Source organism: Nothobranchius furzeri, chromosome 11 (genome assembly GCF_043380555.1).
Source record: "Nothobranchius furzeri strain GRZ-AD chromosome 11, NfurGRZ-RIMD1, whole genome shotgun sequence".
NCBI classification, from domain to species: Eukaryota; Metazoa; Chordata; class Actinopteri; order Cyprinodontiformes; family Nothobranchiidae; genus Nothobranchius; species Nothobranchius furzeri.
Window position 1 is genome coordinate 42,690,159 of NC_091751.1, and position 23,672 is coordinate 42,713,830.

Sequence of the window (23,672 nt, forward strand, 5' to 3'; positions counted from 1 at the left end):
TAAACACTTCCACCAATGACATTCCACGCAGACACACACTTAGGGCCTTGGGAGTAAGCACAACGGCACTTGGCAAGGGGATCTTTCAGCCTTTTCCCAGGTGCCGGTGCCCACTTCCTATTTTAATCTGCACTTAGACACAGAGGGCTGTGGGGGGACGAGGGGTAGTGTGGTGGCATCAGCTGGCGTAGGCCAGACGATGCCTGCACTGCCTGCTCTCCACAGCCACAAATACACCTCATCAATGCGCACCAACACTGTATTGGAGCAGGCAAAGGGTGACTAGGGGTCTTAGCACACCTCTGTTGTCGCTTGGCTTCCCGGGGCTGGAGGCTAGGAGGGGGATCTGGCTGTCTGGCTGGGGTCTGGGTGGTGGGTCGCTTTGCTTGGCGTTGAGCGGGGGAGCCTGCTCATCAGCACCCCAGCAGAACGGGTCGAACTCTGGGAACCGGTGATGGTTGTACCCTTTGTTAAGCAGTACAGAGACCAGAGTGAATAGGGTGTGTATGGGGATTATGAGTGGGTATCTGGCATGCATTTTTGTGAGTCTTAGGTTGTATGTGTATGTGTGAGCATGAGTGAGGGAGTGTGTGACTGTGTTTGTGCATAACTGTATATGTCAGGTGGGGCCTTTGACTCATCCCCTCTCCTGGGACTTCTTTTGCTGCTATACATCTTCGCCTCCCCTCCCCCTGCCACATCTGGTGTGGAGTGTGGTGCCTTGGTCTGCCTGAGTGTTCGCGGCTCCCTGGTCAGGGGGTTTAAGATTTTTAGCGTCTGCCTGATTAATCCCAGTGGCTGCCTGATGGGATCTGGGTCCCTGGGCTCTGTTGGGTCCCCGGCGGGGCTGGTCGCCCCTGGGTCCCGGGTCGCTGGGTTCCGGGCTCGGCCGGCTTGGGGGTGGGAGGCTGCGGTCGGGTCTGTGGGCTTGCTGCTGATATCCCCCGGGACTCTGCCGGCTGCTGGTTGTGGCCCCCCTGGGCAATCCTCTGCGGGGGCAGGGCCTTTTCTGGTCACAGTCTCCCTAGGGTCCCTGCGCTCTGGGGCAGCTCCTGGATCTCTGAGATTTGGAGCTCCTTCCATCTCCTACGCATCTTTGGGGGGCAGATCTGTGGCCCCTCACACTCTATTGGACGCTCCTATAGAGAAACCTTACATATACAAGCGCGGGTACACACACAGGTGCTCACATGGTGCTCATAAGTATAGACTTGGGCACGTTCAACACATGTCTTAAGGCTGTGGTTGGCACTTAATGCACTGTGATTTATTATCGTGATTGTTCAGTAAAACAATGTTTATATATTTTCTCATCAGGTTGAAGCAGTGAAAGCTTGCTCCTGTTGTATTGCTGTGTGTCCCTTTTCTTATTTTCTCTCTCCTTCTGCAGGTCTAGAAGCAGACTCTTGTTCATCATTGATTGTTTGTTTTTGTGGACCCAACCCCCCCCCCCCCCCCCCCCCCCCCCCCATCTTCCTTTCTCTTTCACCTCTGTCTCTGTGTCTGGTTGGAATTACAAGCATTCAAAAGACAATAACAATAAAGTTTTAAGTATCAGGCATGACATTAAAAGCAGAAGCTTTGATGCTCCACCTGAGAGTAAATCTGTAAGGCATTCAAGACATTAATTCTGTTTGCTTCACAGCCAGACAGGACACTGTAAACAAAAAGAAAAAAAAAAGAATTGCTTCACTCAAGGGCTTAAAGGAACCACAATGTGACAGTGCAGATGTAAACAATGCAGATTTTAAAATTCTTTGTAAAATTGTGCTAATAGCTGGCAATAAATCCAAATTAGAGCTGCTGGTTGAATTTCTTTTAAAATAGTCTGCATTTTCAGAGATGTTGGTCTTATCACGTTTAAATATTGTTTTTAGGTCAACTTTTGGCATGACTGAAGTAATGTAGTGACACCTTCAGGTGGTAACAGGCTCCTTATGTGCATCCCTGCCTCCTGTAAAGATCCAAGTGCCGTAAAAAACCTCTGAGAAACATCTCAGTAAAGCAAAACTGTTATTTTCTGGGCGAATCTCTGTGCTCATGTAGCCTGAAGCCTGATGAATCAAAACCTGGATTGGCTTTTTTGTTGTTCAATTACAATAGAAGTTCCAAAGGAATTTTTAATGATTTATCACCCTGCCGCATGAAAAACAGCAGAATGGGAGATGAGATGACAAGCAGGAAGAAGCAATTAGAGAAAAATTGTGGAGCACTTACGGAGGGTGTCCACATGCAAATGCTTGAGCAGAGACACCCAGAGACAACCATACTTGTATTTTTTATTAGATAAGAGAAAACCTGCTCTGTTTTGCAGTTTGGTGAGAACCGGCATGTGCTTCAGGCCCTGCGGTCGCTGCTGGAGGAGTTCCGAGAGGAGCTGCAGGAGGAGCAGACAACAAGATGCCAACTGCAGCAAGCGTACGCCAATGACAAAGCTGCCTGGGAGGTCAAGTGGGCAGAGATGAAGAGCCAGGTTGCTCAGGTACAGATGGCATCTCAGCGCCTTTCTTTAAAGAGGCATGACACAATCTGGTGGAAAAACTGAACAGCAGTGCTTTTTAGCAGTAATGTGACAGTAAACACGTTGCCTCTTCCAGGCGTGACGTTCGTCTTTAGCCAAAAGAAATACCTGCAAATATCAGTCAGATGTAGGCAAATTATCTAGTCTTAATCTAGATTAAATCTGCCAAACATGATGAAAATTTGATTTAATTTCACCTCTAAGTAATTAAACTAATACAGGACAGACAACCAAGAAAGGTTTTTTTTTTTTTTGTTTTTGCTTTTTGTTTCAGAATATTTTAGTCCTAAATAAACATCAACAACCTGTTGGACCTGAGTGTTGTGCTTTTAGGTGCACATGCTTTGAGCAGATGATCGATTAAAGGGGCCATATCATGGAAAATCCACTTTTTGGAGCTTTTTAGCATTGTAATATTGTTGTTTCCTCTTGAAAAACACCCCCCGAATCCATTTTTGGCTGAATTTAGCATTTTCCTGTTTCAATTGCAAATTTTGAATTTTATTTTGAAAATCTTCAAACGGCCAAATATACAAGTTGTACGTCACTTCATCTTTCTGTTCCCAACATCAGGCTGTGCTCCTCCCCCAGAAGCCAATCTCTGGTCTGATACCTGTCTCCCCGGCCAGCAGATATGGGATAGGTGATGAATATGGAATAAACTTGGTAGTCTAGTGGTAAGTGTGCTGAAGGTAGATGACTTCACCACTGGACTACCATAGCCAATCCAGTAGGCAACTCGCAAAAGATGCTGTTGTTGGCATGTTTTGTCTGAGCGGGCATAGGCAAAATTTCACATAAACAAACTTTTATTTCATGATATAGAACATTTAAAATACACAGGCTGTTGGAGACTGAAACCTCAAACTGGAAAACAAACAAACAAGAAAAACATGAATAAGGAAAAAGGCTAATTATGGATTCCAGTTCCTGTTGAATGTTTTGTAGAAAGGTGCACACAGTAGGCTTTTGTATTTATTTCAGTATTATGATAGTCAAACATTTCTGTAGGTTTTATAATTGAAACTGTTAATTTGGAGAAGGGAAATAAACGATTGCTTTGTAATAGTAGGCATTTTTCAACTATTCCTTTAAATATTTATGATGGACTAGGAAGGAAAATCTTTTTGCACACAGCCCCATCAATATTTTTTTTTCACCTGTCGCCACAGTCAACAACCTATAGCTTTCCTGACACCTGATGCTTTTTCCCTATCAACTTTTTTGTATCAACTAGTTGTAGAAATGGCTTCTGGCCTCCTGTCTCTGAAGGTTTCCCAGCCACATCCCACCAGTAGCAGACCCCATGGAGGATACGTAACCCCCCAGAACTCACTGGAAGGATTACCGTATATGTTCCCTCTGGGAACTGGGAATGTTTTGGGATCCCACAGGAAGTGTCTCTGGGTAAAGGCATGTCTGTTACCTTGACCCCGCCCTGTAAGTGGTGGAAAATGAGGACGGACGGATGGATGGATAACACAAGTGTAGAAAAAGCTTTGAGTTACCAGATGCCAAACCTTTTATTTCCTCAGCAGCTTAGAGAACAATCAATCCTGACAGATTTCAATGAAGCTTCTGACAATTCTGGGAAACACTGATCATGTTCTCCTCCTGACCTCCATGTTTGGAGATCAAATCTAACTCACAGTGTCAGAGCAAAGTCTCTCCTGAGCTTTATCTGATATAAAAAAAAATACAGCTTTTGGAACCAATTAAGAGGTTTGAGTTAGAGGAGGAAGATTATCTTTTTAACTCATGCTTTTAATCCATGTGGCTCTTGCATGGTTCAATCCCTCCACGGAGCAGAGGTTCCTGAGGGCAGCAGGGAGAACTAATGTGCTTAGTTTCATCTGATAACTTGAGTCCTTTACTTGCTTTGCTGTGCTCCGCTCTGATTAAGCTGTTAGAGAAGTGCTTTTTGATTGTTATAGTTAGGCAGCCCAGCAGAGCGGAGTGGAGGTGAAAAATGCCCTCATCTGAGTGTTTATGTGTGTTTTGGCCTCTAGCTGCTGAGTTACTGTCTGTGTTTACAAGTCTTCTGCAGCTACGAACCTGATGTTCTTTACCAAAGTCTATTCAGATAGCTTGATTTACAGTTCTGATCAAAAGTTTAAGACAACTTGATAAATGGCCAAAAATCATATTTTGCACGGTTAGACCTGAACAAGGTTCCAAGCAGAGCTTTAGCATGCAACAAGAAGAAATGGGAGAGCAACAATTTATTGAAAACAGTGCTTCAACTGAAACGGGCTGTTTTACAGCTGATCATGATTGAGACATTACCTGTTTTGGGATTATTTCACTGTAGTAATCTTACTTTATTATTACACTCTGCACCTTTAAATCTAACAGATTTTCTGCATTTAGTCTTTTCTTGGACAAGTTGCCCCTGTGAGACGTGCAAATACAAAAACACACTGTTAAAAGAACAATGTGTGTTTTATTGATTAATCGTGATGATCTGTTTCCCTGATTAATTCATTTAAAACTCAGTGAACCATCGTTTGGCTCGGACGGTGTTTCATTTGAACTGACCACAAACACTAGACAATTATATTATTGATCTTTTGTGCAAATTTCAGCAGCCAACTCCTCTAATTTAATTAAGAGTATTCGAAACTTCATTAACATAAATTTGTGATAAATTCACATTTTTTGTTTCTCTTTATCTTTCTTGTCTCCACAGCAACAAATCTGTTTACCGTCAACTAAGTTGAGTAGGAAACTGACACATTTTGGATCAACCAAACTGTGACTTTGAGCATTTGTAGAATTAAATGAGTCAGTGAACTGAGTGATTGTTGACTGTTGCACGTTTTGATTGTTTGTACCAACAGAATATTAGTTTACTCATCTTTGTTTTATTGTTAAATGGCTGCTGAGCATTTAGCTACTGTAAACATTGTTTTATTAAACTCATTCAGATGAGAAAGCGTAAAAATCACAGTATTGATGTCAACCTGCATCAGTTTCTCACTCATCGCAGAGGAAAAATACCTTAAAACACACTAAAATATCAAAATAAATGGGAAAAATGGTTATTTTTATATTACTAATAATACAAATGATCAATGAAAGGAATCATATTCTTCGTCTATCTTTCTGTTCTGTGAGCAGCACCTGGAGGAGCAGGAGGAAGAGGAGGCCCAAGGAGGTGAAGGGGAGCCCCTCGGAGAGCCTGAGTGGGCCCTGAAGCAGGAACGCGAGGAGAACCGGCGCCTGCTGGCGGAGAGCCACGGCGAGTCACTGGAGCTTCGCTGGAAGCTGCAGCACGGAGAGAAGAGGTGGAGCCGGGAGAGGGCCGAGCTCCTGGAACGCTTCGATTGGGAACGCCAGGAGTGGGACAGAAGCATGAAGGAGCTCCAGCGCCAGATGGAGAGGGTGAGAAACTTTAAAGATGACAAATTAAGTTCATCCACTAAAGATATGTTTGCTGAGGAAGATGAAGACAACTGGGCGTGTTCTCGAGCGTCGTCTACTAGCTTCAGGACTCACTGTTCATAATGAAGCTTACAGAGAACATCAGAAGGCATATGCAAGAGCAATGAGAGCCACAAGATCACAGTTTTACTCGAATATCATTAACAATAGCTCTGGAAATTCAAAGCAGCTGTTCTCTACTATAAATCGCCTTTTGAAACCACAATTTCAATCTCATATGGAAGCTACAGAGGGGAACAGCAATAACATCATTACCTTCTTCAGGAAAAAAGTGGATACCATCCGTTCATCTTTATCGAGTTCCTTTGCACTTCCTGTCTTGTTGGATGACCCACAGCCAGGGAACTTTCAACCCTTTAGCTGTTTCTCTACAGTTACACATCAAGAGGTTGAGGTCATTGTCAGAAAGATGAAACCATCAAATTGTTCTCTGGACCCTTTTCCTACAGTTTTGGTTAAATCCAACATTTGTGCCATAAGTCCCCTGATTACCAGGATAATAAATCACTCTCTCCAGACTGGATATGTTCCTGCTACATTGAAATCTGCCATCATCAGACCACTTTTAAAAAAATCTACTTTAGATCCAGAAGTACTTGCAAACTACAGGCCCATTTCTAACCTCCCGCTTCTTTCTAAAATACTGGAAAAAGTAATTGCTGCACAGCTTCAGTCTCATCTCGAAGCAAATAATTTGTTTGAGAAATTCCAGTCTGGCTTCCGCTCCTGCCACAGCGTGGAAACAGTTCTGGTTAGGTACGAATGACCTGCTGATGTTGGCTGATGCTGGTTTCCCATCGCTTCTCATCCTGTTGGACCTGTCCTCAGCCTTTGATACTGTTGATCACGACATTCTGCATCACAGATTACGTCACACTGTTGGACTCTCTGACTCTGTCTACAATTGGTTCGCATCTTATCTTACTGAAAGAACGGAGCATGTTGCCCTGGGAGAGGCTAAATCTGCTATACACAATGTCACCTGTGGTGTTCCTCAGGGCTCTGTGCTCGGTCGGATTTTGTTCGTATTATATATGCTTCCCCTGGGTCATATCATCAGCCAGCATGGTATTTTATTCCATTGTTATGCTGATGATACTCAGCTTTATCTCAGGATAAATTCCACCTCCTCGTCTACTCCGCCATCATCCACTTTGACCATCTGTTTGGAGGAGATAAAGTCATGGATGAAGTAAAATTTCATGCAGCTAAACAGCTCTAAGACTGAAGGTATTTTAGTAAATGGTAAATGGCCTGTGTTTGATATAGCGCCTTCTAGAGTCCTGGAACCCCCCAAGGCGCTTTACAACACAATCAGTCATTCACCCATTCACACACACATTCACACACTGGTGAGGATGAGCTACAATGTAGCCACAGCTGCCCTGGGGCGCACTGACAGAGGCGAGGCTGCCGAGCACAGGCGCCGCCGGTCCCTCCGACCACCACCAGCAGGCAAGGTGGGTTAAGTGTCATGCCCAAGGACACAACGACAGCGACATACTGAGCGGGGCTCGAACCTGCAACCTTCCGATTGCGAGGCAAGCACTTAACTCCTGTGCCACCGTCGCCCCACACCAGGCACCCCACACCAGGTTAGGTCATCTAACATCAACTGTTTTACCTTTTCTAGTCAGGATATCCCACTGTCAACATCTGTTATAAACCTTGGGGTTAAAATGGACTCGAGTTTGACGTATGGGGCCCATGTGAAGCATCTGTGTGAAACATCTTTTTTCCACCTCAGGAATATAGCTAAACTGTGTCCAGCACTAACGTTTGCTGATGCGGAAAAGTTGGTCTATGCGTTTGTCTCCTCCAGGCTGGATTTCTGCAAAGCACTTCTCATTGGGACCACTGGAAAAATCCTTCAAAAGCTGCAGTATATTCAGAACTGTGTTGCTAGGATCCTGATGAGAGGACGCAAATATGACCATATTACGCCCATTCTTAAATCTCTTCACTGGCTCCCTGTTTCATCTAGAATTGATTACAAGGTTGCCCTTCTCACCCACCAGTGTATTTATGGGGATGCCCCCCCCCCCCCCCCCACACACACACACACACACTTACCATCACCACCTTAAAGAACTTCTGTTTTCACAGACGTCCACACGCAACCTCCGCTCTGCATCAGTACATCTTTTGAAAACTCCAAAGACTAAACTTCGCACCATGGGAGAGCGAGCTTTTTGCTCAGCTGCACCCAGACTTTGGAATTCCCTCCCAGGGCATCTGAGGATACCACAGACAATTGGTGCTTTTAAATCTGGTCTTAAAACTTATCTTTTTACCAGAGCTTTTGGGTTAAATTAACTTTGTAGCACTTTGAGATTTGTTTCAAATGTAAAGTGCTTTATAAATCAAATGTATTAGTATTAGACGTAAACCTTTAGGGCAGCTGCCAAATGCACAAAGAGATGGATTAAAAAATATTCCTCTGTTTGTTTAGTCCTGCAATAGGAATTCAAAGTTTCAAGCAGGTAAAATAACTTTTCTTTACGTTTCGCACCATTTTAGTCCAATTTTCTCTTCGTCATAAGTCTGCAAAGGCAAATTTTTATTGAAATTAGATTTTTCCCAAATGTGGCTCCATTTATTTTCAACATAAAACAAAAGTTACAAAGTAATTATTAAATAATACAAACAACTTTTTTACAGACCAGTATGGGTGTGTGGGTGAGGGTGGGTGGTCACACACAAATAAAATATTAGACAAAAACATCAAATTTATTTTTTAAACATAATGTAATTTCTAATGCTGCCAAATCAGATCTAAAATACAAGATTATATGATTTCTTTAAAGATGGTAATTTTTTTTCTGTGTATCTTAAATGATCCATAATAATAATAATAATAATAATAATGACTAAACAACCATAACAATGTTGCTCAAATGATGATTTCATCTTTCCTTTTATAATTTAGTATACTTTACAGGCCCTTCTCAAAGTAATTCAAGCTTTTTATTGTTTCTAATGTTGATGATTTTGGCATACAGCTCATGAAAACCCAAAATTCCTATCTAAAAAAATTAGCATATTTCATCTGACCAATAAAACAAAAGTGTTTTTAATACAAAAAAAGTCAACCTTCAAACAATTATGTTCAGTCATGCACTCAATACTTGGTCGGGAATCCTTTTGCAGAAATGACTGCTTCAATGCCGCGTGGCATGGAGGCCATCAGCCTGTGGCACTGCTGAGGTGTTATGGAGGCCCAGGATGCTTCAATAGCGGCCTTAAGCTCATCCAGAGTGTTGGGTCTTGCGTCTCTCAACTTTCTCTTCACAATATCCTACAGAGTCTCTATGGGGTTCTGGTCAGGAGAGTTGGCAGGCCAATGGAGCACAGTAATACCATGGTCAGTAAACCATTTACCAGTGGTTTTGGCACTGTGAGCAGGTGCCAGGTTGTGCTGAAAAATGAAATCTTCATCTCCGTAAAGCTTTTCAGCAGATGGAAGCATTAAGTGCTCCAAAATCTCTGATAGCTAGCTGCATTGGCCCTGCTCTTGATAAAACACAGTGGACCAACACCAGCAGCTGACATGGCACCCCAGACCATCACTGACTGTGGGTACTTGACACTGGACTTCAGGCCTTTTGGCATTTCCCTCTTGATTTCTGAATGACATGCAAAATTTGCTTTCCTCTGAAAAATGTGCTTTGGACAACTGAGCAACAGCCTAATGCTGCTCCTCTGTAGCCCAGGTCAGGCGCTTCTGCCGCTGTTTCTGGTTCAAAAGTGGCTTGACCTGGGAATGCGGCACCTGTAGCCCATTTCCTGCACATGCCTGTACACGGTGGCTCTGGATGTTTCTACTCCAGACTCAGTCCACCGCTTTTGCAGGTCCCCCAAGGTCTGGAATTGGTCCTTCTTCACAATCTTCCTCAGGGTCCAGCTACCTCTTCTCATTGTGCAGCGTTTTCTGCCACACTTTTTCATTCCCACAGACTTCCCACTGAGGTGCCTTGATACAGCATTCTGGGAACAGCCTATTCGTTCAGAAATTTCTTTTGTGTCTTACCCTCTTGCTTGAGGGTGTCAATGATGGCCTTCTGGACAGCAGTCAGGTCGGAAGTCTTACCCATGATTGCGGTTTTGAGTAATGAACCGGGCTGGGAGGTTTTAAAAGCCTCAGGAATCTTTTACAGGTGTTTAGAGTTAATTAGTTCATTCAGATGATAAGGTTGATAGCTCATTTAGAGAACCTTTTCTTGATATGCAAATTTTTTTAGATAGGAATTTGGGGTTTTCATGAGCTGTATGCCAACATCATCAATATTAGAAACAATAAAAGGCTTGAACTACTTCAGTTGTGTGTAATGAATCTAATATATATGAAAGTCTAATGTTTATCAGACAATAATGAACTTTATCACAATATGCAAATTTTTTGAGAAGGACCTGTATGTTTGTACAGTAAAAAGTGTAGGTTAGCCCTGAATTCAGGATCTTTGTTCAGTCGTCTGTTGTATATGGAATAAATACTGAGCAGAACTGAATAATTCATGTCCTTTTATGCACTTTATCTGGATTTTTTGCCCTTTGTTTGTTGCCTGATGGTCAAAGATTGAAGTAAGAGGCAGATTATGGTGAAACGAGTGTATTATCATATAAAACACGAGCAGGAATACGACCCTCTTAATGCCACTCTGCAAAAATAATTAAATAAAATGCTTAAGCACGAGGATAAGAGGATACGAGGCAGGAAGCAGAGCTGCATAATTCAGCAGAGCTGCAGGAAGCCATGAAACTCAGATCAAGGAGGAGACTGTTCTTCTCTGAACTTCAAGGATTAAACAAGATCCAAAAATGCAAAAACAAATTATGTTTAATTGAAATAATATTATTTGCCAACAGCCTTTCCTGCGTGTTCATGACCAGCCACTGAACTTCATGCAGCTTTATATATCAGCCTGTTGAGAGCTAATTACAGGATTGTAATGAACGTACGCATCATTACGCTGAATTTTCTGTTCTTTCTTCCTAAAAATGAATCTTTTATTGAAAAGTTATTTATCATTTGAACATATTTAAAGTAAAGCTATATTTTTAGCTACTGAAAAAAAGTGATTCAGACACAAAGGTAATTAGCTCAGAACTTGGGGAGTTTTTAGCTTTTCAGTGTCTGTTTAAATTTATATTTAAAATACTGAAATATTTTAGTAATCAAATTTTATTCTTAGAATCTTTTAGAAGTTATCTTTAAAATTACATTTTTTATGGTTTTAATGTAAATCCGTCTGTTTGGTAGGTTTGTTAGAGACACACAAACATGAGAGTTAACGTTTCATTTTTGTTTTTGTGGTTTTCTTCTCTGTCAGAATGAGGATTTTTCAGTTTTGACTCCTTATAATTAAGCTGTATATTAAAAAAAATCAAGTTGTTTTTTTAAATAAAGTGACATCTAACATCATGTGGAACCATAAATTATTTGCTTGTTTAATATAAATAGATCCGGTTTATCATAATTCTGGAAATGAAAAAACTGAGCATAAAGAAATCTGCTCTTTTTTTCTCCAGCGGGTTCAGACAAACTTTAAAAACATCATCTTTGTTTGTTTGTGCTTCTTTCATCCCTGCAGATGCAGAGGGAGCTGAACGCCAGAAGAGGCGAAGGCACAGACATCAAAGACGGCGGAGTTTCGGCCCATAGGGGGATGTTCTCACCTCAGGATAGTCCATTCAGCGCCCCGCGCTCTCCTCGTGCTCCCAGATCCCCCTGTGCATTCACGCCTGTTCCCCCCACGCGCTCCCACTCAGACTCAGAGGCCTTGCTGGAGGAGCAGGGGGCTGCCATGAGGCTGAAAGGACCGACAGAGAACCTGTTCCTGGACGCCCTGTCTCTGGACCCCCTCTGTGGTCTTGAAGCCCCGCTCCCTTCAAGACTAGAGAGTGAGAAGAAGTTCCCCTGCATGAAGGAGGTAATTTTGACCTTATAAAGGTGCCTGTCCACATTATTTCCTCACTCTTGTCTTTATAAATAACTATATACTAAAAGTAAGACTTGCAGTACTCAGAGTCCCCACTAGAAGGCAGAAGAGAAGTTGGTTTTAGAAGACCATACCAATCCTGCTAACGAGATAGAGCAACAGAAAGCGTTTGAGCTCATGACTCTGCTGTTTCAGGCTCTGAATGAGATCTCAGAGAGCGAAGAAGCTCCTGTTCACCCAGAAGACGAGATGAGAGAAGGTGGAAGTCTCCTCAGGTAATGTTTAGAGAAAACTTCCAGATGCCAGATGACTGCTGATGAATAATTCAGACAGTTTAAAAACACAGGTGTGTGTGTGTGTATATGTGTGTGTATTCAGGGCCAAGTCTGTGTGCTCCATGAGTGACTTCCAGAGGTTGATGGACAGTTCGCCGTTCCTTCCCGACAAAACGCGCCCCGGCGATCGCATCCGAGATGACATCACCCCCCCTCTTTCTCCTGACGACCTCAAGTACATTGAGGAGTTCAACAAAAAGGGCTGGGATTTCCCATCAGCCACCTCTGGCACACGTCCGCTCCGAGAAGGGGAGCCGGGTCCCGACCCATTCCAGCCAACCTCCTGGTTCTTCACCACCAGCGCCACTCTGACCACCAGCACCCTGAGCAGCCCTGAGCACTGCCACAAGTCCCCGCTCAGGAGCAACGGGGCTGGGGTAGGGATGGAGCACTACGGAGTCCACATCCTCCACAGTCCCACGAGAACCGGGACAGCTGAGCGAGCCTCCGTCCCGGACCCAGACTTGTTGTACTCCAAAGGGAGCAGGGCCAGGACCGAAGGAGAGGCTGGGATGGGGGCCAGTGGATCGGACGAGGTGCTCGGCAGTGCGAGGTGGCCCTGTCTCCTGGAGGGTGGGGGACTCAGGACTTCTCCTAGACAGTCCCCCATCTGCTCCACGGTGGGCTACGCATCCTCTTTGGAGCTCCAGCTTCACAGGAACATGAGCGACGATATGAAGGAGGTGGCCATCTCTGTGAGGAACGCCATTCGCTCCCCTCCTGGACCCGTGTTCCGCGACACCGCCTGTCAGACCAATGGGGTCACCACACGGGGAACTCAGACCACCCAGACCATCAGCGTGGGTCTGCAGACGGATCTGCTGCGGAACCTGACCAGCAGCCCTCACCGCTGCCTCACCCCAAAAGGTGGAAACACCCCCATCTCCTCCCCTTCCCGCAGCACCAGGAAGGTCCAGTACTCTCCGGTGGTCCAGAGCAAGTTCGAGAGACCCTGCTGCTCGCCAAAATTTGGTTCCCCGAAGCTTCAGCGCAAACTGTCCACATCCAATAAAACCGAGGTACCCAACAACAGCCGCACGCCGCCCCCCACCACGCCGCAGAAGGGCAACAGTGAGTCGGCGTGGGCCCGCTCCACCACCACCAGGGACAGCCCCGTCCACACCACCATCAACGACGGCCTGTCCAGCCTCTTCAACATCATCGACCACACGCCTGTGGTCTTCGACAAGTTCAACAAGTCCCCCAGCCGCTCCCGCCCCACGCCGCCTCCCACCGCTGAGCCCAGCCCCGCCCACCATGGGAGTCTCCCCTCGGACCCCAGGAACTCACAGGACAACCTGCGACCTACTCGAGGGCGCTCGCCGAGCCCCGTGCATCTGATAGTGGAGACTCAGGGGGACAAGAACCCGGAGGTGGTGAGCATCCGTCAGGATCTGTCCACCCCACCCGGGTACTCGCTGGCAGAGAACGCCGCCCGCATTCTCAACAAAAAGCTGCAGGAGCAGAACTTCAAGGAAGAGCGAAGGCTGCAGGCTGGAGGACCGAGCATCCATGGCAGAGACGGCGGCAGGCAGGCCGACTCGGACAGAGGACAGACTGGATGCATGGAGGTAAATATTCAGACCCTTTATCTTTCACTTGCTATAGGCTCCATGTTTTATGACGCCCTGTTTTCTGCGATAGGATGGATTTCCCCAAAAAATCTGAAGATAAATTAAAGACATTGGCGTTTTAATGATTAAATCTTCATGCTTTCTTCCTCAGATGGAAAGCACTGACTGATGCGATGGTAACGTTTAATTATTTAAACTTCCTCACAGTTTTCGCTGCATGTAGAAACTCTTCTTCTGTAGCTTCCTTCTTCCTGTTAGTTTGCTTCCATCTTAAAGCGTGTCTGGACATCAGGGAACTGATATTAATCAGATCAGTTGTTGATCTGAAAGTTCGACCAGAATTAGAAAATCTGACATTTCTTCAGGTGAGAAAAAGGAAATTTGTTGATTAAAATCAGTGCTTTATTAACAGTAATACATGCTACAGTAAACAACATTTTTCTGATGGTTTATGGTGCATGGATGGATGATTTAAAACTCCAGAGCCTGTCTCGGGTGTCACAGAGCAGGAGACGCACTCAAAGCCGCCTTAGACCTAAAATAAAATCATAAATATGGACGTTGAGCCACAGAATCCAGCATATGCCGACTTATAAACCTCTCCTGCTGTCGATCACTGACCAAAGCAAAAAGACTGAGTTTTCTGCTTGATTGGAGGAAAACAACAGATGTGACTTAATGTGAAGCTGTTGTCGTGGCATGAAGCTGAACATGGATCAGATTTTAGTGCTTCTGGGTATTTTTTTTTTCAGGTTTATTGAGTTTGAACTACTTCCTGTGTCATCTGCAGGCTGAAGCCCGTACTCAGGGTTACAGATTAACATTTCCTGCTTTATATATTTTTTCTCCTCCTCTCTGGACTTGATCTGTCCCTCTTCCTTCGTGTCTGCTGTGATCTGATCCAGAACCACACTGTCATACTAACTACTCCTTGGGGACTCTAACCCTGCTTGTCTCCGTGATGTAAGTTCCTCCTCCTCCTCCTCGGATTCACCAGGCTCACGGATCTTTCACTCCACGTCCTGCAGACCCCCCTACCTCTTTCACACACACTCTCACACCCTCTTCATTAAAGCATGCCTCACAGGTCAGCAGAGAGTGTGAAGCCATCGACGTGATGTTAAAAGTTGTGCACCAACCCCTTCCTGTTGATGTATGCATGCCTAATGTTTGAAATAAATCATCTGTTTATTTCTTCAGTATCTTACTGGTGGTTTTGCATGACGTTCTCCATTAAACATCTCCACGTTACTTCATTTATTGAGGCATTGTGCATTCTCAGAATTAAAATCTCACTCAGATTTTCTGCAAGCATATTATAAAGCTCAGAGCCAATGTTTGCAACATATGAATGTTTTAGACCCTTATTTTGAAAGGATTACAGAAGGTGGATTAGTGGTCGCTGCTGCAGAGGTAGACTGCTTTGTATTGGTGAAAATGCCTTTTTTTATACTAGAATTATATTAGTTACTAATATAATTTATAATATTAATATTAACAATTAGAACCGATAGAGTCTAACTCCTAATTTCAGATATCAAAACAAACCAATAGCAGTATATGTGGGGTCCCCCATTAATAAACAAAAAATAAACCGTTTTAGGTAAAAACATATTCCCTTTCATGAAAACACTAACTTTAAAGATTATTTGTGCAAAATATGACAATTTAAATTTAGGTTGTGCCAACCAAACAATCAATATCTCAAACTTTACCTCAGATCTGGCATATTTAGACATTTTGTGTGAGAGGAGAAGTAGCTGATGAGTACGATGTTAAATACGTGCTTGGGATGTAAAAGCTGCATCATTAAAGAGTAAAAACCAGTACAGATCATTTTGATGTTCCATTTTAATACCAATATCAGCCAGTAACATCAGAATAATAATAATAATAATAATAATAATAATAATAATAAGTATTTTAGCACTCAATGAAAGATTGATGACATTATCAAATGGAAACATTGATAAACCAGTAAAAATACATTATTTTGTCATTTTTAGGGGACAAATCAATAGTTGGCATGCACAAAATCAGCTGATATTAGTGGTTCTTAAAGAACACACCTAAAACTGAGTTGCTTATATAATTGTAGAGTGATGGACTTCACTACATATGATCAATAAGATGTGAAATTCCATGTAAATATGAATTATCAATCAGATTGGTCTTTGAATATTTGACTTAATATTACCTTAGGTTCCTTGACTATCCAGTGAACACACACTTCATATTAATTCAGACCGAGTCAAGGATATAATTTATGAAATGAATTTAATTCTGTCTTTCTAAACTAATGATTAGACATGACAACGTACGAATGAAATGATGGTTGTACAAGATAACAGGCAATGAATGAAGTGGTGAAATATAAGCTAGATGTTTTGTAGCAAAACATTAAGTGTCTGAGAGATCTTGTGATGGTAACGAGAAGGAGAAGTTACCAGGTACTTATTTTGTGTGTATTACTATGTGTGTGTGCGCATGTTCAAAATAAGGATAATAAAGACAAAGAGAAAGACAGAAGTTATAAAATCAGTTTGACTGTATGGTTTAACAAGCTATAGATTATTCATAAAATTCAATTCAAGTTTATTTATATAGCACCAAATCACGACAAGTCGTCTCAAGGGACATCACATAATAAACATTCCAATTCAGGTCAGTTCATTAAGCCAATCAGAAAAAAGTTTCCTATATAAGGAAACCAGCAAATTGCATCGAGTCACTGACTAGTGTCAGTGACTTTACAGCAATCCTCATTTTAAGCAAGCATGCAGCGACAGTGGAGAGGAAAACTCCATTTTAACAGGAAGAAACCTCCAGAGGATCCTGGCTCAGTATAAGCAGCCCTCCTCCACGACTCACTGGGGATCGAGAAGACAGAGCAGACACACACACACACACACACACACACACACACACACACACACACACAACATTTATACCAATGTGTCTATGGTTACATTGTGATTTCTTAGTAAATATTATATTTGGTGAGCGATAAACTTTATTGTATTTATCCTAGTGAATCTGTAATTAAACGGGTAAACTAGTAGTAGCACATTCAATGTCAAATAAAGTAAAATGTTATCATCAGGAGAGGGAGAATGTTTAAGTGGTTAGCAACAGTGTTCAAGCCGATGGCCACGTCTGAGGTGTTGTAGTGTCTGATACACCACTCGCAAGCGTTGCAGAGAGGCTTTGACCTTGAGTCTAAAGAGAGGATGGTCCCAAGTGCTTGCTCACCGAGTCGGCCTAACCGAGTAAGCTGGCTGAGAACTGGTTAGTTCAGGAAGTGAACTCTAATTTTTCTCAGCTCCTGGTTACAAATTTAGACTAATCAGAATTTGACAAGTTTAAAGTCTTTACCAAAATACCTCAGGCAATCACTCCTTCACCCAGATACTTAGAGAGGTTATTCTTAGTGTGAAGTAAAAACATTTAACCATTAATGATAATATAGTATCATTACATTGTTCATACTGATACATTAACATTATTAAAATCAACAAACACTAATCTGGTGTAATTTAAGATCTGAAATTGATCATTACAGAAAAAAAAAACATTTGAACCCATCATTCACTAATGTAGAGTACTGGACACATTATTAAAACACTTTGGATATTTTTCCTTCAACAACACATAACACATATGAAATCATAAAGTACTTTATGAGCCAGGGAAGATGAGCTTTATTCAGAGAGGATGGATAAGAAGTCCTGTGTCTTTGCAGCCTTGAGGACTCACGACGTTCGCAGGATTTGTTAAGAATATTGGCTCAACTTCATCGACTTCATATCGGCACCGCGGTGTCAGATTGGCCTGTATGAGAAGTTTAGCCTGTAAGTTAAAAGTTAACTTCTGGTCGTTTTGGTGAAACATTTGGCCATTTGGCTCACTACATAAAAAAATCTCTATGTTTCTCACTAATGTGTTTACATGCTGGGTCAGAAACCCAAATAATTATTTTAGTCTGAGTGAATTCAGACTTTTGAAATGCGTGTCAACACCTGAGTCTGGCTGAAAATGAACTACTGCTAATCAAGCCAAGGTTCCCTGATGATGTGGTTAAAAGCAGAATTTATCTGCATGTAAACAAGATTCCAGCTTAGCTGAGCTATGGGGCAATGCTGGCAGAGGAGTTAAATGCCCACCCCATAATCACAAGGTTGCAGGTTCGAGCCCCTCTCAGTCCGTCGCAGTCGTTGTGTCCTCGAGCAAGACAAAAGTATGTGTTTGGACAGGAGGTGGAAATGCTGCAGAAAATCTCTAAAGTTTCTAGTTGATTCTGTTCTCGAACGTTTATCATCTGGTGATGAGTCATGCAAAACCACTGGTGTGATCATGTTTATGTGTTTAGCAGACAATTTTGTCCAAAGCGACTTACAAGTTATAATCGGCATGTTGCCCTTGAGGCTAACAACAACAACAACAACAACAACAAACAATTTCCAGTCAGTCGTAGGTAGCAGTGAGGCAGCATGATGAATCATGGAGAGGAGGGATCAAGGAGTGGACAGTAGAGAGGGGGGACGGGTGCAGGGAGGGTGCTAGTTAAGAAGTGCTCTCTGAAGAGCAGGGTCTTCAGGAGTTTCTTGAAACTTGAAAAGGAAGCCCCTGTTCTGGTAGTGCTTGGTAGCTCATTCCACATTTGTGGAACGATGCATGAGAAGAGTCTGGATTGTCCTGAGTGTGGTGTAGGCACTGCTAGCCGACGATCTTGTGATGACCGGAGCGGCCGAGCCGAGACGTAAGCCTTTGCAAGAGGATTCAGGTAAATGGGAGCCGTACCATCTCGGACTTTGTATGCTAATGTTAGCAATTTGAATTTTATGCGTGCTGCTAGCGGTAGCCAGTGGAGCTCAATGAACAGAGGAGAGACGTGTGCTCTTTTTGGCTGATTGAAGACCAGACGTGCCGCTGCGTTCTGGACCATTTGAAGAGGTCTCGCATTACAGGCCGGAAGACCAGTTAGAAGGGCATTGCAGTAATCGAGGCGGGAGATGACAGTAGATTGCACCAGGAGCTGGGTGGCATGTTGTGTTAGGTATGGTCTGATCTTTCATATGTTATACAGCGCAAAGCGGCACGAACGAGCAACAGAGGCAAAATGATCTTTAAAGGTCAGGTGTTCATCAATCACAACACCCAGATTTCGAACTGCCTTTGAATGAGCCAGAGATAGGAAGTCATTTTGGATTGAGATATTGTGCTGTATGGATGGTTTTGCTGGGATGACAAGTAGTTCAGTTTTAGAGAGGTTGAGTTGGAGATGGTGGGATTTCATCCATTTTGATATGTCAGAGAGTTGCGTCTCCATTACTGGTGGTGTTTCATTTAAAACTTATGTCCATGATGAACAATACACACACACACACACACACACACACTTCAGGTTGGTTACTGAGTGAGCCGATTCTAACTCCATTTCCACCAGGTCCTTCTGTCACCATATGGACTGTGGTGGTTTTCCATGATCTTGTGAACCTGTGTCTGTGCCTTCATATTCTTCTCAAATACTCCTAATCCTAAAGATTAACAGATGAAGATGCCTGCTAAAACCCATCTCTTTCTGTTCTCTCTCGCTTGTCTCTATTTGTGATCTAATTGGGTTTTATTGTGCTCTTGGCATGCTTAATAGGAAAAATTAACTTTTACACCCTTAAAATCGATGGTGCAATGATGGAAACCCAACTAATGATTCAGTGAAAGTGCACTTGGAGAAAGTGTGCAGTAAGGCTTCGAGTGTGTGGTACACAAGTGTGCAGATAATTGCAGATTTTAGACGGGCAGCATAGCATCATCGAGTCCAACGCATGCCAGGAGGCTGGTCGCTGTGATACTTTTTTCAAAAACCTTTAACAACTTTCAAACAAACAACCAAACAGTTTTTTTTAATAAATTTAAATTCATTGCTGCTTCATCTAAAACATTCAAAGCATCAACTAATCATCCTAAAATGAACTAATTTCATTAGAAAATACATATTTTCATTAAAGGAACTTGAGCCGTTTCTCCCGCATCAATGCAGACTTGGGTGAAGTGCAGATCAAGGGCGCAAAAAGGGCGTGATCAACTTCCGTACTTGAGAATCGGGACACCCTACGCACTCGCACCCCTGGTCGGGATTGTGCAATTGCAGGGTGGAAGTGTGAGTACTGGGATTGGGCCTATCTCTTTAAATCAGCAGCTGATTAAAAGGCTTCTGTAGAGCTAGGTGAACAGGTAATTCAACCCTTGAATCAGGTGTCTTGGTAAACAACCCAAACATGCTGGACATTGGTCCTCCAGGATCAGGACACACACGCATTTAAATAAATTCAAAATAAGCAGGTTGTGTTTTTCTTTAAAACGAACAAACAAAATGAGCCGGTGTGGGACTTGATGAGAACGACCGTGTTTCCAGACTGAGATTTTAGCACAAGCTCAGAAGCATTGGCTTCTAAAGAGTCTATAAGTGTTTGAATGTGGATTTTACCTGTCAGGTCAAAGGAGCAGGTCACTGTTTCTAAACATTCTCATTACTGATGTATTCTCTGAAAAACCGTGTAAAAACCCACAAATCCTCCCGTCGGGCGAGACGCGTGCTTACGGTGCAGACAAGGTCCATCAGTTGATTTATCAGAGCCTTCACGTCCTCGTTATCTTTAGCTCTACGGGTCGTTAGTGACTTCCTGCAGGTCGAACCGGATCGTTGCTCGACTCTCACCGTGTCCCCTCATCCTTCAGCTGAAATGTCAGACTCGGAAATGCACTATTTATAAGCTAGACCCCTGATCAGATTATTCCTACCTCCTGGAAGGACTCAGAAGAGATTTGTTTTGTTAACAAATTGTGCATTCTCTACATAGGAGGAAATATTTGGCCTCAAAACTATAAAACTAGAAGAAAGTTGTTCAGCTAAATTAAAAGAAATGCATATAAACGTTTAATTCCTTCCAGCTCTGCACATTTTTAATTGAAACCAGCTGTGTTGAAGTAGGAAACATCAAAAACATCTGGATCGGAAACCTGCTGAAAGCCTGAAACTTTGATTTTTTTTTGTTTAAAACACTTAAAACAAAGAAGATTCCAATTAAATGTTGTTCTTTTATATGTGGATGTTATTATATTAAGTGATTTCTCGTGTATTTGAGCAGATTCCTGTTATCTCACTGTAGTGGAAGTATGATAACAGCAGGATTTTGGCCATTTTTCCTCAAACAAAGCTGGAAATAATGTAATCATCTATTTTAGAGCCTTTTCAAAAAGACTTGATAAATATTGACTTTAAGCTACAATTATTAATGATTTCCTATTGTTTCCGCTCATTTCTGTGGTCTGAACTTGTTGTTTTTAATCTCAAATCTAATCTTAGATTATTTCATCGTATAAAACATTTGTTCAGGTAAATAAAAGCAGAAAACGAAAAAAATGGGGATAAAACAAGTTTTAAAAGTAGTTTTAAATCAGGGCCCACACAGAAGAGAGGAAGAAGCTACCGTCTGGTGGGTCCAGTAATAATAAAAGCTGTTATTGTTTCTTCAAGATGCCCAAAAGGAACATTTTAATGTTTCTTTATTCAAAATTGGGATTCTATAAAAGTCTTGATTTAGAAATGTCCCTTATTTTTTTATTAACATAATTTAACCATTTGGATCTTTCCGCTTTTCTCTTGTCCAAAGTTCTCAGTTTGAATCTCTTTACTTCCTCTCTTACGGCTCCTTGTCATTAGCAGGACCTGCCCCGGTCTCCAGTGGCTCCACCTTTGGACTCCTGCTTTCTGAGACCGGCTCGCCCAGCCAACCGCCGACCCCCATCCCGCTGGGCCGCCCGCTCCCCTTCCTCCTCCCCCAAGTGGAGCGAGGCCACAAAGAGGAGGTTCACCTTTCCGCCACCGGGACACCGGAAACCCATCCTGGAGGGCGAGGAACCTGCTTAAAGCTCTGTCTCGTCCTCCTCTTCCTCCTCCTCCGTCTCAGCCTGAAAGGACCCAGTACCTCAGAAACCCCCCAGAACTGCAGACTAATACAGAGCCCTAAATAGGGGGGGGGGGGGGAATCCATCAAGTAGCACCAGCTGAGAAACCAGAACTTCTTCTGGAACGTACTGTAATCTCATCCCTGAGAGGTGCCTGTAATCCCGAGTTCTCCATCACCCCGCATGTGTTTCGTCTCATCACACACTTATATTTTAGTCACAACCTAAAGTCAGGTAAAAACTGTAGATCAGCTGGAACATTTACATGAATTTAATGTATTTTTTTACACATTTTTCTGCTTTGTTCTTTCTTGTAGGTGGAAATGTGGTTTTATTTGACTTTTTTAGAACATTTTTTTATTGTTTAACCAGCTATTTTATTTATGTTTAGGTTAAAATTAAAGAAGTCCTGCTCCGAAGCGGAGCCTCACGATGTCACTTCTGATGCTAAACTTCATGTCTACGTCCAACACGAATGTGTGTTGATGATAAATGGGCGCCACCACCCTGAGGAACCTTATGCACATCTGAAGGCAGATAAAGAGTGAAATATTTGCATGCCTTTTAAACACTAGCACTTTAGTGCATGTACATATAAGCTGTAGTCATTCGTGGTCACTGAAGGGAACTCGTCTCAGAGGAGCTGCCGTTTTGTTCTCACATGATTTGCATCAACTAAAATATCCGTTTTAGGTAAATTGTTGTACCTACTGGGCCGTCTTTGTTACTGTTGGATCATTTTGGACAAGAAAACCAGATTGTGGAAACAAAAATATGAATGTTTTAAATGGAATGTCTATGTCAAAATGTCTAATAACCTGTAGTCTTAAATATTAAATGGTAATAAAGATGAATGTGTATTTACAAGATGTCTTCTGTTTTTATAGATCCACGATGAGATGACCCTGAGCCGTGTGTGTGTGTCCGTGTCCGTGTGCGTGTGCGTGTGTGTGTGTGTGTGTGTGTGTGTGTGTGTGTGTGCGTGTGTGCGTGCGTGTGCGTGTGCGTGTGTGTGTGTGTGTGTGTGTGTGTGTGTGTGTGTGTGTGTGTGCGTGTGTGTGTGTGTGTGTGTGTGTGTGTGTGTGTGTGTGTGTGTGTGTGTGTGTGTGTGTGTGTGTGTGTGTGTGTGCGTGTGTGCGTGTGTGCGTGCGTGCGTGCGTGCGTGCGTGTGTGTGCCTATGCAGATTACTGCCCAGCCTCAGGATTACAGCAGGTTGGGGGGCGGTGCAGATACAATAAGAAGATTTCACAGTCATACATGTGCCACCATACTCATGTCACGCAAGATAAAAGCTGCTGAAATCCTGCAGGAAGTATTTGTTTAAAGGTCTTGGCCATTATTTTATAGAAATGTATCCCAGCTGAGAAAAATCTGAGAAATCCACACAAACGAGCTGGAAATGCATGGAAAAACCCCTCTCCTGTCATCTGTAATCATTTATCTCATTAAATTAAAACTTATGATTTAAGCAGCTGGGGAAAGCTTGACTAATGCAATGCAAAAAGTCTAAAACAATTATTTAATCTATTTTATTATGTAATTGTGTAACTGTGATGAATAAATAAACATTATTCTTGTCATCTGTAGATCCTCCACCAGATGGCAGAAGACATGGATATGGGAGGTTTCTGGTGAAGGTGCTAATCCTGATACATGCTTGAAAGACCAGGTTCGCTTTTTATTTTTTTTATTTATTTTTTTTTTTTACAGATTTGCTGTAATCTATAGTATGAAGCAATCTCTGGCGAAAGCTCTGGCACTTCTGGTGGTGGTCGGAGGGACCGGTGGCACCTGTGCTCGGCAGCCTCGCCTCTGTCAGTGCGCCCCAGGGCAGCTGTGGCTACATCGTAGCTCATCCCCACCAGTGTATGAATGTGTGTGTGAATGGAT

The 23,672-nt window shown here is 42.9% G+C and overlaps 1 protein-coding gene across 6 annotated transcripts in view; it reads left to right on the forward strand.

Annotated features, from left to right (window-relative positions):
* The window catches only part of LOC107383537 (microtubule cross-linking factor 1), a 323,529-nt gene extending 301,644 nt beyond the window's left edge, over positions 1-21,885 (forward strand). For 2 of the 6 annotated variants that reach the window (XM_054746802.2, XM_054746814.2), the window contains 6 exons: positions 2,315-2,482; positions 5,642-5,905; positions 11,557-11,895; positions 12,100-12,179; positions 12,283-13,810; positions 21,537-21,885. In XM_054746802.2, the coding sequence (XP_054602777.1) occupies positions 2,315-2,482; positions 5,642-5,905; positions 11,557-11,895; positions 12,100-12,179; positions 12,283-13,810; positions 21,537-21,743 (2,586 nt within the window). In that variant the 3' untranslated portion in view covers positions 21,744-21,885. Of the gene's footprint in view, positions 1-2,314; positions 2,483-5,641; positions 5,906-11,556; positions 11,896-12,099; positions 12,180-12,282; positions 13,811-13,964; positions 13,990-14,718; positions 14,777-21,536 lie in introns of all 6 variants that reach the window. The other 4 variants (XM_054746809.2, XM_054746811.2, XM_054746819.2 and 1 more) reach the window with 4 other exon arrangements.
* The last annotated feature ends 1,787 nt before the right edge of the window (positions 21,886-23,672 follow it).